Source organism: Oncorhynchus masou, unplaced genomic scaffold (assembly GCF_036934945.1).
Source record: "Oncorhynchus masou masou isolate Uvic2021 unplaced genomic scaffold, UVic_Omas_1.1 unplaced_scaffold_744, whole genome shotgun sequence".
Lineage (NCBI taxonomy): Eukaryota > Metazoa > Chordata > Actinopteri > Salmoniformes > Salmonidae > Oncorhynchus > Oncorhynchus masou.
Genome location: NW_027013898.1, coordinates 356,376 through 374,644, shown reverse-complemented (window position 1 = coordinate 374,644; position 18,269 = coordinate 356,376). Strand labels below are relative to the sequence as shown.

The window sequence follows — 18,269 nt, the reverse complement described above, 5'->3', positions numbered from 1 at the left end:
CAGCACCTACACAGATACAAGATAAAACAGAGATCACTGGCTGAGATACAGCACCTACACAGATACAAGATAAAACAGAGATCACTGGCTGGGATACAACACCTACAGATACAAGATAAAACAGAGATCACTGGCTGGGATACAGCACCTACACAGATACAAGATAAAACAGAGATCACTGGCTGGGATACAACACCTACAGATACAAGATAAAACAGAGATCACTGGCTGGGATACAACACCTATAGATACAAGATAAAACAGAGATCACTGGCTGAGATACAACACCTACAGATACAAGATAAAACAGAGATCACTGGCTGGGATACAACACCTACAGATACAAGATAAAACAGAGATCACTGGCTGGGATACAACACCTACAGATACAAGATAAAACAGAGATCACTGGCTGAGATACAACACCTATAGATACAAGATAAAACAGAGATCACTGGCTGAGATACAGCACCTACAGATACAAGATAAAACAGAGATCACTGGCTGAGATACAGCACCTACACAGATACAAGATAAAACAGAGATCACTGGCTGAGATACAACACCTACAGATACAAGATAAAACAGAGATCACTGGCTGGGATACAGCACCTACAGATACAAGATAAAACAGAGATCACTGGCTGAGATACAGCACCTACACAGATACAAGATAAAACAGAGATCACTGGCTGAGATACAGCACCTAGACAGATACAAGATAAAACAGAGATCACTGGCTGAGATACAACACCTATAGATACAAGATAAAACACAGATCACTGGCTGAGATACAGCACCTACAGATACAAGATAAAACAGAGATCACTAGCTGAGACACAGCACCTACAGATACAAGATAAAACAGATCACTGGCTGAGATACAGCACCTACAGATACAAGATAAAACAGAGATCACTGGCTGAGATACAACACCTACAGATACAAGATAAAACAGATCACTGGCTGAGATACAGCACCTACAGATACAAGATAAAACAGAGATCACTGGCTGAGATACAGCACCTACACAGATACAAGATAAAACAGAGATCACTGGCTGAGATACAGCACCTACAGATACAAGATAAAACAGATCACTGGCTGGGATACAGCACCTACAGATACAAGATAAAACAGAGATCACTGGCTGAGATACAGCACCTACAGATACAAGATAAAACAGATCACTGGCTGAGATACAGCACCTACAGATACAAGATAAAACAGATCACTGGCTGAGATACAGCACCTACAGATACAAGATAAAACAGAGATCACTGGCTGGGATACAGCACCTACAGATACAAGATAAAACAGAGATCACTGGCTGAGATACAGCACCTATAGATACAAGATAAAACAGATCACTGGCTGAGATACAGCACCTACACAGATACAAGATAAAACAGATCACTGGCTGAGATACAACACCTATAGATAAAAGATAAAACAGATCACTGGCTGAGATACAACACCTATAGATACAAGATAAAACAGAGATCACTGGCTGAGATACAGCACCTACAGATACAAGATAAAACAGATCACTGGCTGAGATACACCTAGACAGATACAAGATAAAACAGAGATCACTGGCTGAGATACAACACCTAGACAGATACAAGATAAAACAGAGATCACTGGCTGAGATACAGCACCTACAGATACAAGATAAAACAGATCACTGGCTGAGATACACCTAGACAGATACAAGATAAAACAGAGATCACATGCTGAGATACAGCACCTATAGATACAAGATAAAACAGAGATCACTGGCTGAGATACAACACCTATAGATACAAGATAAAACAGAGATCACAGGCTGAGATACAGCACCTACAGATACAAGATAAAACAGAGATCACTGGCTGAGATACAGCACCTACACAGATACAAGATAAAACAGATCACTGGCTGAGATACAGCACCTACACAGATACAAGATAAAACAGAGATCACTGGCTGGGATACAGCACCTACACAGATACAAGATAAAACAGAGATCACTGGCTGAGATACAGCACCTACAGATACAAGATAAAACAGATCACTGGCTGGGATACAGCACCTACAGATACAAGATAAAACAGAGATCACTGGCTGAGATACAGCACCTATAGATACAAGATAAAACAGAGATCACTGGCTGAGATACAGCACCTATAGATACAAGATAAAACAGAGATCACTGGCTGAGATACAGCACCTATAGATACAAGATAAAACAGAGATCACTGGCTGAGATACAGCACCTACACAGATACAAGATAAAACAGAGATCACTGGCTGAGATACAGCACCTACACAGATACAAGATAAAACAGAGATCACTGGCTGAGATACAGCACCTAGACAGATACAAGATAAAACAGATCACTGGCTGAGATACAGCACCCACACAGATACAAGATAAAACAGAGATCACTGGCTGAGATACAGCACCTAGACAGATACAAGATAAAACAGATCACTGGCTGAGATACAGCACCTACACAGATACAAGATAAAACAGAGATCACTGGCTGGGATACAGCACCTATAGATACAAGATAAAACACAGATCACTGGCTGAGATACAGCACCTACACAGATACAAGATAAAACAGATCACTGGCTGAGATACAGCACCTAGACAGATACAAGATAAAACAGAGATCACTGGCTGAGATACAACACCTATAGATACAAGATAAAACACAGATCACTGGCTGAGATACAGCACCTACAGATACAAGATAAAACAGAGATCACTAGCTGAGACACAGCACCTATAGATACAAGATAAAACAGATCACTGGCTGAGATACAGCACCTACAGATACAAGATAAAACAGAGATCACTGGCTGAGATACAACACCTACAGATACAAGATAAAACAGATCACTGGCTGAGATACAGCACCTACAGATACAAGATAAAACAGAGATCACTGGCTGAGATACAGCACCTACACAGATACAAGATAAAACAGAGATCACTGGCTGAGATACAGCACCTACAGATACAAGATAAAACAGATCACTGGCTGGGATACAGCACCTACAGATACAAGATAAAACAGAGATCACTGGCTGAGATACAGCACCTACAGATACAAGATAAAACAGATCACTGGCTGAGATACAGCACCTACAGATACAAGATAAAACAGATCACTGGCTGAGATACAGCACCTATAGATACAAGATAAAACAGAGATCACAGGCTGAGATACAGCACCTATAGATACAAGATAAAACAGAGATCACTGGCTGAGATACAGCACCTATAGATACAAGATAAAACAGATCACTGGCTGAGATACAGCACCTACACAGATACAAGATAAAACAGATCACTGGCTGAGATACAACACCTATAGATAAAAGATAAAACAGATCACTGGCTGAGATACAACACCTATAGATACAAGATAAAACAGAGATCACTGGCTGAGATACAGCACCTACAGATACAAGATAAAACAGATCACTGGCTGAGATACACCTAGACAGATACAAGATAAAACAGAGATCACTGGCTGAGATACAACACCTAGACAGATACAAGATAAAACAGAGATCACTGGCTGAGATACAGCACCTACAGATACAAGATAAAACAGATCACTGGCTGAGATACACCTAGACAGATACAAGATAAAACAGAGATCACATGCTGAGATACAGCACCTATAGATACAAGATAAAACAGAGATCACTGGCTGAGATACAACACCTATAGATACAAGATAAAACAGAGATCACAGGCTGAGATACAGCACCTACAGATACAAGATAAAACAGAGATCACTGGCTGAGATACAGCACCTACACAGATACAAGATAAAACAGATCACTGGCTGAGATACAGCACCTACACAGATACAAGATAAAACAGAGATCACTGGCTGGGATACAGCACCTACACAGATACAAGATAAAACAGAGATCACTGGCTGAGATACAGCACCTACAGATACAAGATAAAACAGATCACTGGCTGGGATACAGCACCTACAGATACAAGATAAAACAGAGATCACTGGCTGAGATACAGCACCTATAGATACAAGATAAAACAGAGATCACTGGCTGAGATACAGCACCTATAGATACAAGATAAAACAGAGATCACTGGCTGAGATACAGCACCTATAGATACAAGATAAAACAGAGATCACTGGCTGAGATACAGCACCTACACAGATACAAGATAAAACAGAGATCACTGGCTGAGATACAGCACCTACACAGATACAAGATAAAACAGAGATCACTGGCTGAGATACAGCACCTAGACAGATACAAGATAAAACAGATCACTGGCTGAGATACAGCACCCACACAGATACAAGATAAAACAGAGATCACTGGCTGAGATACAGCACCTAGACAGATACAAGATAAAACAGATCACTGGCTGAGATACAGCACCTACACAGATACAAGATAAAACAGAGATCACTGGCTGGGATACAGCACCTATAGATACAAGATAAAACACAGATCACTGGCTGAGATACAGCACCTACACAGATACAAGATAAAACAGATCACTGGCTGAGATACAGCACCTACACAGATACAAGATAAAACAGAGATCACTGGCTGGGATACAGCACCTATAGATACAAGATAAAACACAGATCACTGGCTGAGATACAGCACCTACACAGATACAAGATAAAACAGATCACTGGCTGAGATACAGCACCTATAGGTACAAGATAAAACAGAGATCACTGGCTGGGATACAGCACCTACACAGATACAAGATAAAAACAGTCACGATCATTTCCCCTTTCAGCATATAGAGCTATGATTGTACTCAGAAACCTCTGAACACTTGTCCACTCCAGTATTTATGATTTACCAACTATGAGTGGAATGGTTGTTTCCCTGGTCAGTATTGGAATGAAGCACTTGTAGTCTCCAGCATCAGAGAGGGTAACTCCGGTCAGTTTTAAGGAGACATTGCTGTTCTTCAGTTCTTCTTTAAACAGTGATGTCCTTCCCCTGTAGGACGGAAGCTGTTCACCGTCGGAGTCTCGACCTTCACGGTAAAGATGGACCCTTTGAGGTTTCAGGTCAGATCTTGTCCACTCCACCATCATGTCCACAGCACTGACGTTGGGTTCCAGGTAACATGGCAGTATGACGTCATCACCAGCCAAGGCAACGACTGGATCAGCTGAACCGACCAGTTGAATCTGAGACGACCCTGGAGAAAAAAACAAAATGACACAGTGAATGAAATACTTGAATTTTCTCCTTATGTGCGCCCTCTACTGACAAGAGTCTTAGCTACCGCTAGCATGCTAACGTTAGCTAATGTTTTTATAACTAACCCGAGACTTCCGCCGAAGTCCCTCTCCTTGTTCGTTCGGCGGTCGACGTCACCGGCTTTCTAGCTTATCGCCGATCGACTTTTAATTTTCCATTTGTTTTGTCTTTTGTTTTCTACACACCTGGTTTCTATTCCCCAATTACATGTTCATTATTTAACCCTCTGTTTCCCCCATATTTGTGTGCGTGTTTGTATATAATGTTCAGGTCGTTACTTGTCGGCTGGTATTGTTTGCCGGGTTTGTTGCTACGCCCGTTATTTACGAGTGACCGGTTATTCCACACACCTTTAGTATTTGTTTTATACTGGTGCTGTTCGTGGAATAAATGACCTTACTACACTCATCTCTGCTCTCCTGCGCCTGATTCCATGCACCAGTTACCCACAGCCTGACGAAGAGAGACCACAGCCTGACGAAGAGAGACCACAGCCTGACGAAGAGAGACCACGGCCTGACGAAGAGAGACCACGGCCTGACGAAGAGAGACCACGGCCTGACGAAGAGAGACCACGGCCTGACGAAGAGAGACCACGGCCTGACGAAGAGAGACCACGGCCTGACGAAGAGAGACCACGGCCTGACGAAGAGAGACCACGGCCTGACGAGAGAGACCACGGCCTGACGAAGAGAGACCACGGCCTGACGAAGAGAGACCACGGCCTGACGAAGAGAGACCACGGCCTGACGAAGAGAGACCACGGCCTGACGAAGAGAGACCACGGCCTGACGAAGAGAGACCACGGCCTGACGAAGAGAGACCACGGCCTGACACTGGCTGAGATACAGGAGAGACCACGGCCTGACGAAGAGAGACCACGGCCTGACGAAGAGAGACCACGGCCTGACGAAGAGAGACCACGGCCTGACGAGAGAAGAGAGACCACGGCCTGACGAAGAGAGACCACGGCCTGACGAAGAGAGACCACGGCCTGACGAAGAGAGACCACGGCCTGACGAAGAGAGACCACAGCCTGACGAAGAGAGACCACAGCCTGACGAAGAGAGACCACAGCCTGACGAAGAGAGACCACAGCCTGACGAAGACAGACCACAGCCTGTTGTTTCCAATGGGAGAAAATTAATTATTGTGGGCAGAACAAGCAAGGAGGTGGGCAGAGCCAAAAATTGCGCTAGTGAGATCCTATTGGCTCGTTCTAGCATTTATTTGCATATTTTCATTAATGTGAATGCGTGTGCATTAACTCATCTCCGCTGTTGCACTCCTTATCAATTTGGCAGGAAAAAGTCACAAAAAAAGGGTAAAGTCACAAAAAACTCAGTCTACTCTGACGTTGATAATGTCATATTTTAGGCTTTTAAGCTCCGATTTAAACTAGCTATGTATCTCATCTGGTTTCGGCGTGAGAAAATGAGTGAAGTTCAAACATTTTCACGAGAATTTATGCACTGGTGGATGTGGCACCTCAGAAATAAAAGGTTGGGGATTAGGAGCCCAAAAAAAGAAAACAGACTGCTTCAGCAACAGGCTGGTTTCCACTTGGTTTAATGACTGTATGTGGTAGACAGTGTTTAATGACTGTATGTGGTAGACAGTGTTTAATGACTGTATGTGGTAGACAGTGTTTAATGACTGTATGTGGTAGACAGTGTTTAATGACTGTATGTGGTAGACAGTGTTTAATGACTGTATGTGGTAGACAGTGTTTAATGACTGTATGTGGTAGACAGTGTTTAATGACTGTATGTGGTAGACAGTGTTTAATGACTGTATGTGGTAGACAGTGTTTAATGACTGTATGTGGTAGACAGTGTTTAATGACTGTATGTGGTAGACAGTGTTTAATGACTGTATGTGGTAGACAGTGTTTAATGACTGTATGTGGTAGACAGTGTTTAATGACTGTATGTGGTAGACAGTGTTTAATGACTGTATGTGGTAGACAGTGTTTAATGACTGTATGTGGTAGACAGTGTTTAATGACTGTATGTGGTAGACAGTGTTTAATGACTGTATGTGGAAGACAGTGTTTAATGACTGTATGTGGTAGACAGTGTTTAATGACTGTATGTGGTAGACAGTGTTTAATGACTGTATGTGGTAGACAGTGTTTAATGACTGTATGTGGTAGACAGTGTTTAATGACTGTATGTGGTAGACAGTGTTTAATGACTGTATGTGGTAGACAGTGTTTAATGACTGTATGTGGAAGACAGTGTTTAATGACTGTATGTGGTAGACAGTGTTTAATGACTGTATGTGGTAGACAGTGTTTAATGACTGTATGTGGTAGACAGTGTTTAATGACTGTATGTGGTAGACAGTGTTTAATGACTGTATGTGGTAGAAAGTGTTTAATGACTGTATGTGGTAGACAGTGTTTAATGACTGTATGTGGTAGACAGTGTTTAATGACTGTATGTGGTAGACAGTGTTTTATGACTGCATGTGGTAGACAGTGTTTAATGACTGTATGTGGTAAACAGTGTTTAATGACTGTATGTGGTAGACAGTGTTTAATGACTGTATGTGGTAGACAGTGTTTAATGACTGTATGTAGACAGGTTTAGACTGTAGTAGACAGTGTTTAATCACTGTATGTGGTAGACAGTGTTTAATTACTGTATGTGGTAGACAGCGTTTAATGACTGTATGTGGTAGACAGTGTTTAATGACTGTATGTGGTAGACAGTGTTTAATGACTGTATGTGGTAGACAGTGTTTAATGACTGTATGTGGTAGACAGTGTTTAATGACTGTATGTGGTAAACAGAGTTTAATGACTGTATGTGGTAAACAGTGTTTAATGACTGTATGTGGTAGACAGTGTTTAATGACTGTATGTGGTAAACAGTGTTTAATGACTGTATGTGGTAGACAGTGTTTAATGACTGTATGTGGTAGACAGTGTTTAATGACTGTATGTGGTAGACAGTGTTTAATGACTGTATGTGGTAGACAGTGTTTAATGACTGTATGTGGTAGACAGTGTTTAATGACTGTATGTGGTAGACAGTGTTTAATGACTGTATGTGATAGACAGTGTTTAATGACTGTATGTGGTAGACAGAGTTTAATGACTGTATGTGGTAGACAGTGTTTAATGACTGTATTTGGTAGACAGTGTTTAATGACTGTATGTGGTAGACAGTGTTTAATGACTGTATGTGGTAGACAGTGTTTAATGACTGTATGTGGTAGACAGTGTTTAATGACTGTATGTGATAGACAGTGTTTAATGACTGTATGTGGTAGACAGTGTTTAATGACTGTATGTGGTAGACAGTGTTTAATGACTGTATGTGGTAGACAGTTTTAAATGACTGTATGTGGTAGACAGTGTTTAATGACTGTATGTGGTAGACAGTGTTTAATGACTGTATGTGGTAGACAGTGTTTAATGACTGTATGTGGTAGACAGTGTTTAATGACTGTATGTGGTAGACAGTGTTTAATGACTGTATGTGATAGACAGTGTTTAATGACGGTATGTGGTAGACAGTGTTTAATGACTGTATGTGGTAGACAGTGTTTAATGACTGTATGTGGTAGACAGTTTTAAATGACTGTATGTGGTAGACAGTGTTTAATGACTGTATGTGGTAGACAGTGTTTAATGACTGTATGTGGTAAACAGAGTTTAATGACTGTATGTGGTAGACAGTGTTTAATGACTGTATGTGGTAGACAGTGTTTAATGACTGTATGTGGTAGACAGTGTTTAATGGCTGTATGTGGTAGACAGTGTTTAATGACTGTATGTGGTAGACAGTGTTTAATGACTGTATGTGGTAGACAGTGTTTAATGACTGTATGTGGTAGACAGTGTTTAATGACTGTATGTGGTAGACAGTGTTACACCCTTCTGTTTTGATACTTGAAAACTGCATTTTTGTTACTTTTCAGTACTTCTGTCAAAAACTGAATTTAAAAGTATTTGGCTAAGGTGTATGTAAACTTCCGACTACAACTGTAACTACCTCATCTATCACCAGTGTCACTGATATGGTTATTGATATTGTTCTTGTGTTCTTCTTTCTCTACTGGCATTGACACTTGTTGTTCTTGTTTTAATATATTGACACAGTCTGTTTTTTGTTACTATTATGCCAGTAACCATTTCACTGTACAGTTTACACCTCCTGTATCCTGCACATGTGACAAATAAACGTGTATTTTATTTGATATAGTGTGTGTTTAACACAGATGGTAACGTGTAAAACAACATGACCTGCACCCAAAATCAGTATATTGACCAAGGACTAGATGAAGTGTATTTTAACCTGGAGTTTTTCCTTATTGTAGTCTACTACTTTTACCACTTTTAGTCTTATTCTTTGGTTGTTTAGCACATGGCCTCACATGTGAATCCTTAAAGAGATGGGTGGGGCTAAAGGCTTAAGAGGGTGTGAACATTGCTGAATGAGTGTAGACAAAGAAGAGCTCCCCAGTAGGTGCACCAAAACATTCAAGGGCCATTTTCTCAGAAGTAGAGTTACAAGTTTATCAACATTCAAAGCAGAATGACTTTCCCCAGTGTTCCTCAAATGCAGTGTATGTTATACCATTGTGTAGCTCGGAGTCTCTGCTTTTAATTTTAACCAATGTAAAAACACCATTTCAAATGTTGCTACATATGGCTGAGAAGCGGTGCTGGGTCACGATTTGTCAGGAGCCCATAAAACAGCCCTCGTTTCCTCCAGGCACCATTCTAAATTCAAACTGTAACACCAAATGTGGAATAGGTCAAAGGGTATGAATACTTTCTGAAGGATCTGAAAACAAATGAACATTGTGGCCTTTTATCGTCTAGACGTTGAAGTAAAAACCTCCAGGCTTCCTTAGTTAAAAAAACAAACAGTTTGGAAAGACACATCCTGTGGAACAAGGCATAAGTCTCTAGTGAGAGTATAGCTGTCCCCCCTATTCAAACGTTCCTGGTCAATTCATTTCATAATAACAATGTTGAGAAATATGTCGGTTTGCCTACTTACAAGGCATGTAGAGGTCTGTACACTTCAACTGTGAGAGACGGAATCTAAAACAAAAATCCAGAAAACGTATGATGATTTTTAAGTAATTCATTTGCATTTTATTGCACCGATTCCGATTCTGGCCTAAATGTATTACTTGGGGCACAGGCCGATTGGGGATACTCTCTGGCAGATGAAAGCATGAACTGCTTTCCATAATTAACATTTCATTATTTATTTATCCATATTTATCCATGTTTCTGTGCTTAAAACATAAAATTACCATTTAAATAAAATTAATTTACAGTACTGTTTAACATCTTATGAACGAATTGAGTAGCTTGGATGAATAAGGTGCCCAGAGGTGCTCAGAGTAAACTGCCTGCTACTCAGTCCCAGAAGCTAAGATATGCATATTATTAGTATTTGTGGATAGAAAACACTCTGAAGTTTCTAAAACTGTTTGAATGATGTCTGTGAATATAGCAGAACTCGTATGGCAGGCAAAAACCTGAGAAAAAAATCCAACCAGGAAGTAGGAAATCTGAGGTTGGTAGTTTTTCAACTCTTTTCCTATCGAATACACAGTGTCTATGGGGTCATATTGCACTTCCTAAGGCTTCCACTATAGGTCAACAGTCTTTAGAACCTTGTTCGATGCTTCTACTGTGAAGTGGGGGCGAATGAGAGGAGATTGAGTCAGGGCTCTGCCAGAGAGGCATGAGCTGACCACACGTGTTCATTTGAAAGTTAGCTGGCTTTCCATTGCATTTCTACAGACAAAGGAATTCTCTGGTTGGAACATTATTGAAGATTTATGATAAAAATATCCTAAAGATAGATTCTATACTTCGTTTGACATGTTTCTACTGACTGTAACGGAACTTTTTGACTTTTTGTCTGCTCGTCTGCTCGCGCATCATGAATTTGGATTACTGGGCTAAATGCGTGAACAAAATAGAGGTATTTTGACATAAATGATAGACTTTATCAAACCAATTAAAAATATTATTTACAATTCAGACCACCATAAGTGTTCATTAAAACAGTTTTCCTATAATGTAACGGGTACGGTTTCTCCACAGAAAGTTGAAAAGCATCTGTTCTATCTCCTTGCTTATTTTACTGTCAATATATAAAGAGTGTAGAACCACCAAAGGGGTCACAGAGTGTAGAACCACCAAAGGGGTCACAGAGTGTAGAACCACCAAAGGGGTCACAGAGTGTAGAACCACCAAAGGGGTCACAGAGTGTAGAACCACCAAAGGGGTCACAGAGTGTAGAATATTACCACCAAAGGGGTCACAGAGCGTAGAACCACCAAAGGGGTCACAGAGTGTAGAATATTACCACCAAAGGGGTCACAGAGTGTAGAACCACCAAAGGGTTCACAGAGTGTAGAACCACCAAAGGGGTCACAGAGTGTAGAATATTACCACCAAAGGGGTCACAGAGTGTAGAACCACCAAAGAGGTCACAGAGTGTAGAACCACCAAAGGGGTCACAGAGTGTAGAATATTACCACCAAAGGGGTCACAGAGCGTAGAACCACCAAAGGGGTCACAGGGTGTAGAACCACCAAAGGGGTCACAGAGTGTAGAACCACCAAAGGGGTCACAGAGTGTAGAACCACCAAAGGGGTCACAGAGTGTAGAACCACCAAAGGGGTCACAGAGTGTAGAATATTACCACCAAAGGGGTCACAGAGCGTAGAACCACCAAAGGGGTCACAGAGTGTAGAACCACCAAAGGGGTCACAGAGTGTAGAACCACCAAAGGGGTCACAGAGTGTAGAACCACCAAAGGGGTCACAGAGTGTAGAATATTACCACCAAAGGGGTCACAGAGCGTAGAACCACCAAAGGGGTCACAGAGTGTAGAACCACCAAAGGGGTCACAGAGTGTAGAACCACCAAAGGGTTCACAGAGTGTAGAACCACCAAAGGGGTCACAGAGTGTAGAATAGTACCACCAAAGGGGTCACAGAGTGTAGAACCACCAAAGGGGTCACAGAGTGTAGAATAGTACCACCAAAGGGGTCACAGAGTGTAGAACCACCAAAGGGGTCACAGAGTGTAGAACCACCAAAGGGGTCACAGAGTGTAGAACCACCAAAAGGGTCACAGAGTGTAGAACCACCAAAGGGGTCACAGAGTGTAGATCCACCAAAGGGGTCACAGAGTGTAGATCCACCAAAGGGGTCACAGAGTGTAGATCCACCAAAGGGGTCACAGAGTGTAGATCCACCAAAGGGGTCACAGAGTGTAGATCCACCAAAGGGGTCACAGAGTGTAGATCCACCAAAGGGGTCACAGAGTGTAGAACCACCAAAGGGGTCACAGAGTGTAGAACCACCAAAGGGGTCACAGAGTGTAGAACCACCAAAGGGGTCACAGAGTGTAGAATATTACCACCAAAGGGGTCACAGAGCGTAGAACCACCAAAGGGGTCACAGAGTGTAGAACCACCAAAGGGGTCACAGAGTGTAGAATAGTACCACCAAAGGGGTCACAGAGTGTAGAACCACCATAGGGGTCACAGAGTGTAGAATAGTACCACCAAAGGGGTCACAGAGTGTAGAACCACCAAAGGGGTCACAGAGTGTAGAACCACCAAAGGGGTCACAGAGTGTAGAACCACCAAAAGGGTCACAGAGTGTAGAACCACCAAAGGGGTCACAGAGTGTAGATCCACCAAAGGGGTCACAGAGTGTAGATCCACCAAAGGGGTCACAGAGTGTAGATCCACCAAAGGGGTCACAGAGTGTAGATCCACCAAAGGGGTCACAGAGTGTAGATCCACCAAAGGGGTCACAGAGTGTAGAACCACCAAAGGGGTCACAGAGTGTACAATATCACCACCAAAGGGGTCACAGAGTGTAGAACCACCAAAGGGGTCACAGAGTGTAGATCCACCAAAGGGGTCACAGAGTGTAGAACCACCAACGTGGTCACAGAGTGTAGAACCACCAAAGGGGTCACAGAGTGTAGAACCACCAAAGTGGTCACAGAGTGTAGAACCACCAAAGGGGTCACAGAGTGTAGAACCACCAAAGGGGTCACAGAGTGTAGAATATTACCACCAAAGGGGTCACAGAGTGTAGATCCACCAAAGGGGTCACAGAGTGTAGATCCACCAAAGGGGTCACAGAGTGTAGATCCACCAAAGGGGTCACAGAGTGTAGATCCACCAAAGGGGTCACAGAGTGTAGAACCACCAAAGGGGTCACAGAGTGTACAATATCACCACCAAAGGGGTCACAGAGTGTAGAACCACCAAAGGGGTCACAGAGTGTAGATCCACCAAAGTGGTCACAGAGTGTAGAACCACCAAAGGGGTCACAGAGTGTAGATCCACCAAAGGGTTCACAGAGTGTAGATCCACCAAAGGGGTCACAGAGTGTAGATCCACCAAAGGGGTCACAGAGTGTAGAACCACCAAAGGGGTCACAGAGTGTAGAACCACCAAAGGGGTCACAGAGTGTAGAACCACCAAAGGGGTCACAGAGTGTAGAACCACCAAAGGGGTCACAGAGTGTAGAACCACCAAAGGGGTCACAGAGTGTAGAATATTACCACCAAAGGGGTCACAGAGCGTAGAACCACCAAAGGGGTCACAGAGTGTAGAACCACCAAAGGGGTCACAGAGTGTAGAACCACCAAAGGGGTCACAGAGTGTAGAACCACCAAAGGGGTCACAGAGTGTAGAATATTACCACCAAAGGGGTCACAGAGCGTAGAACCACCAAAGGGGTCACAGAGTGTAGAACCACCAAAGGGGTCACAGAGTGTAGAACCACCAAAGGGGTCACAGAGTGTAGAACCACCAAAGGGTTCACAGAGTGTAGAACCACCAAAGGGGTCACAGAGTGTAGAATAGTACCACCAAAGGGGTCACAGAGTGTAGAACCACCAAAGGGGTCACAGAGTGTAGAATAGTACCACCAAAGGGGTCACAGAGTGTAGAACCACCAAAGGGGTCACAGAGTGTAGAACCACCAAAGGGGTCACAGAGTGTAGAACCACCAAAAGGGTCACAGAGTGTAGAACCACCAAAGGGGTCACAGAGTGTAGATCCACCAAAGGGGTCACAGAGTGTAGATCCACCAAAGGGGTCACAGAGTGTAGATCCACCAAAGGGGTCACAGAGTGTAGATCCACCAAAGGGCTCACAGAGTGTAGAACCACCAAAGGGGTCACAGAGTGTAGAACCACCAAAGGGGTCACAGAGTGTAGAACCACCAAAGGGGTCACAGAGTGTAGAATAGTACCACCAAAGGGGTCACAGAGTGTAGAACCACCATAGGGGTCACAGAGTGTAGAATAGTACCACCAAAGGGGTCACAGAGTGTAGAACCACCAAAGGGGTCACAGAGTGTAGAACCACCAAAGGGGTCACAGAGTGTAGAACCACCAAAAGGGTCACAGAGTGTAGAACCACCAAAGGGGTCACAGAGTGTAGATCCACCAAAGGGGTCACAGAGTGTAGATCCACCAAAGGGGTCACAGAGTGTAGATCCACCAAAGGGGTCACAGAGTGTAGATCCACCAAAGGGGTCACAGAGTGTAGATCCACCAAAGGGGTCACAGAGTGTAGAACCACCAAAGGGGTCACAGAGTGTACAATATCACCACCAAAGGGGTCACAGAGTGTAGAACCACCAAAGGGGTCACAGAGTGTAGATCCACCAAAGGGGTCACAGAGTGTAGAACCACCAACGTGGTCACAGAGTGTAGAACCACCAAAGGGGTCACAGAGTGTAGAACCACCAAAGTGGTCACAGAGTGTAGAACCACCAAAGGGGTCACAGAGTGTAGAACCACCAAAGGGGTCACAGAGTGTAGAATATTACCACCAAAGGGGTCACAGAGTGTAGATCCACCAAAGGGGTCACAGAGTGTAGATCCACCAAAGGGGTCACAGAGTGTAGATCCACCAAAGGGGTCACAGAGTGTAGATCCACCAAAGGGGTCACAGAGTGTAGAACCACCAAAGGGGTCACAGAGTGTAGATCCACCAAAGTGGTCACAGAGTGTAGAACCACCAAAGGGGTCACAGAGTGTAGAACCACCAAAGGGGTCACAGAGTGTAGAATATTACCACCAAAGGGGTCACAGAGTGTAGATCCACCAAAGGGGTCACAGAGTGTAGAACCACCAAAGTGGTCACAGAGTGTAGAACCACCAAAGGGGTCACAGAGTGTAGAACCACCAAAGTGGTCACAGAGTGTAGAACCACCAAAGGGGTCACAGAGTGTAGAACCACCAAAGGGGTCACAGAGTGTAGAATATTACCACCAAAGGGGTCACAGAGTGTAGATCCACCAAAGGGGTCACAGAGTGTAGAACCACCAAAGGGTTCACAGAGTGTAGATCCACCAAAGGGTTCACAGAGTGTAGATCCACCAAAGGGGTCACAGAGTGTAGATCCACCAAAGGGGTCACAGAGTGTAGAACCACCAAAGGGGTCACAGAGTGTAGAACCACCAAAGGGGTCACAGAGTGTAGAACCACCAAAGTGGTCACAGAGTGTAGAACCACCAAAGGGGTCACAGAGTGTAGAACCACCAAAGGGGTCACAGAGTGTAGAACCACCAAAGGGGTCACAGAGTGTAGATCCACCAAAGGTATTTTTCATTGGAGTGACACCAGCGGAGCGTTCAGATCCATGCGAAAGACAAATATCGTTGCCCCACTGTGACCTCCAGAAGTTGGCCTCAGCCGAAATTGAGTGAGTCTCAAAGTCTGTTCGAAATTGTTTAGCAAATAAAAATAAGGCCTTGTGCTTTTTACATTGTTTCGTAACCCCCCTAGCATTAAGAGAAACTATAGACAAAACAACAAAGATTATATAAAAGGAATAACTGTAGGAGCAGTGAATGTAAGCGATAAGGAAACGAGATCTGTACCATTTGAGTCAATTTAAAGTGAAAATAGCTTATTCCATAAACTAGACATTATCCGGCTTTTGAAATTCAACTGAACAGAAAATGATGTTCAAGACCAAACCAAGGGTTCTCTGTAGTAAGAGAGACCAACAACCCTCTTTAGTGTAATCAGGAACTATTCTGAGAAATAAAATACAAAATAATAATTTAAATAAAAAGGGTACCTACTATTTTAAGTGCATTATGAAAACGGATCACAACAAAAAAATAGAATAAAAAATGTTTTACAAATACACCTTTTTCACTTGTAAATAAGTGTTGATGACTAAACAATAACCGTGTCAGACCTGTAACACAGCATCTTAGTTACTGTATACATAAAAAACACAACTTCTCAGTCTTCTTCGTAAGTTTGCAAACAGAATAGGCTCTCCTTCCTCCCTCCCCTTGCAAGTGTAAAATCGTCATGAAACGTCATCAGAAGTGAGGGTGTGTCTGTTAAGTGTTTGGAATGTAACCAAGGTTTGTTGTCAACGACACCTGTCGCCTTGGAATGGTCTCTAGACATGACGCTAGACAGAGTATTTACTTACGTTGTGAGCGTAAGGAAATAAAAAAACATGTCGTTCTGTCTTTTTGACGATGGGGCCGAAAATCAACGGCAGTGTTTGATAAAAACAAGTACCTGTTTTTTAATAACATTTCTCTGGTATCGGAATTAAAAACTATAATTAAAGTTTAAACCTACCTGTTGCTCTCATCGAAAGCCCGATGCACAGAATAATTACCCCGAAACAACAAGCTGCTGACGTCTTCATTTCACATGTTGTTGTTTTTTAAATATTGTTGCTGAAAACTGAGTTCCGGTCAGTAAACCCGGGAAAAAAAGCCCAAACGTCTCATAGGAACATAATCTAGGACAAACATAACAATTAAATGCGACACAAACGTGTTCAAGGAAAGACGGCAAGTAGAAGAGTGAAACAAAACAAAAGTTACTTTCACTTTGTTTCACAGTGAGTTTAGTTGGTTATGGAAGCATGGAGAAAGAGAGCCAGCTAGTGGTTTTGATGTTTATTCATACAGGAATGAGGAAATCAATTTATGTTACAAAATGTCAGATAGTATCTAGATGGATAAAAAAACACGAGGCCTAAATTACTTGTATATTCAAATCAATCAGTTATATTCCCAGATAGTCGTAGTCATATCAATGTTAGGAACAAAAACACACGTTGGCTGTATAGGTCACACAGCTGTTTACCAAAACAGTGGCTGGGGGTTTGTATTTTTGATCTGCAGATTACCCATTTAAAAGGACTGCTGCTGAATGAATTATACAACACAACATATATTGAAACACCTTAAAATAAGACAAATACCTCAAAGCAGTTAAATAAATCGTATTTTATTTATTTATTTAAATGCCAGGAGAAGAAGAGATGTTTTGGGTGTAAATAACAGGTCCAGAATTAGAATGTGGTGTGTTCCATTGTGTTGTCATGGTGATCAGGTGTTTCTCAGCCTCACTGTTCTTCAAAACGCTCACCTGTCAATCACACAGAAATACTGTGTTTAGTTACTTAGAGATATACAGTATTACATAGAATCAGTAGGGTTTAACCCCTGTTAATCACACAGAAATACTGTGTTTAGTTACTTAGAGATATACAGTATTACATTACATAGAATCAGTAGGGTTTAACCGCTGTTAATCACACAGAAATACTGTGTTTAGTTACTTAGAGATTTACAGTATTACATAGAATCAGCAAGGTTTGTCACCTGTCAATCAACATGGTTCAATCAGAGATACAGTTATCAACTCTTTACAACATGGTTCAATCAGAGATACAGTTATCAACACTTTAATCATGGTTCAATCAGAGATACAGTTATCAACACTTTACAACATGGTTCAATCAGAGATACAGTTATCAACACTTTACAAGATGGTTCAATCAGAGATACAGTTATCAACACTTTACAACATGGTTCAATCAGAGCTACAGTTATCAACACTTTACAACATGGTTCAATCATAGATACAGTTATCAACACTTTACAAGATGGTTCAATCAGAGATACAGTTATCAACACTTTACATCATGGTT

The 18,269-nt window shown here is 42.4% G+C and overlaps 2 protein-coding genes across 2 annotated transcripts in view; both read right to left on the bottom strand.

Moving 5' to 3' along the window:
• Positions 1-2,707: 2,707 nt before the first annotated feature.
• LOC135537286 (myelin-oligodendrocyte glycoprotein-like) lies at positions 2,708-17,221 on the bottom strand. The gene is made up of 4 exons (XM_064963479.1): positions 16,904-17,221; positions 4,862-5,209; positions 3,748-3,770; positions 2,708-2,728 (listed from the first exon to the last, which is right to left on the bottom strand). Exons 1-4 carry the CDS (start codon positions 16,971-16,973, stop codon positions 2,708-2,710), a joined length of 462 nt encoding a protein of 153 aa, XP_064819551.1. The 5' UTR covers positions 16,974-17,221.
• Positions 17,222-17,225: 4 nt separating this feature from the next.
• The window catches only part of LOC135537288 (Fc receptor-like protein 5), a 39,311-nt gene continuing 38,267 nt past the window's right edge, over positions 17,226-18,269 (bottom strand). Inside the window, exon 10 of the mRNA XM_064963480.1 lies at positions 17,226-17,704. Within this exon, the coding sequence (XP_064819552.1) occupies positions 17,682-17,704 (23 nt within the window). The 3' untranslated portion in view covers positions 17,226-17,681. The remainder of the gene's footprint in view (positions 17,705-18,269) is intronic.

Excerpts from the sequence above, each read along its gene's own strand:
- LOC135537286 (XM_064963479.1), bottom strand. The coding sequence starts at position 16,973 with ATGAAGACGTCAGCAGCTTGTTGTTTCGGGGTAATTATTCTGTGCATC. Across the intron at positions 5,210-16,903 it reads GCTTTCGATGAGAGCAACAG|GGTCGTCTCAGATTCAACTG; the intron begins GTAGGTTTAAAC and ends TTTTTTCTCCAG. Across the intron at positions 3,771-4,861 it reads AACCATTCCACTCATAGTTG|GTGCTGTATCTCAGCCTGTG; the intron begins GTAAATCATAAA and ends TTGTATCTGTAG.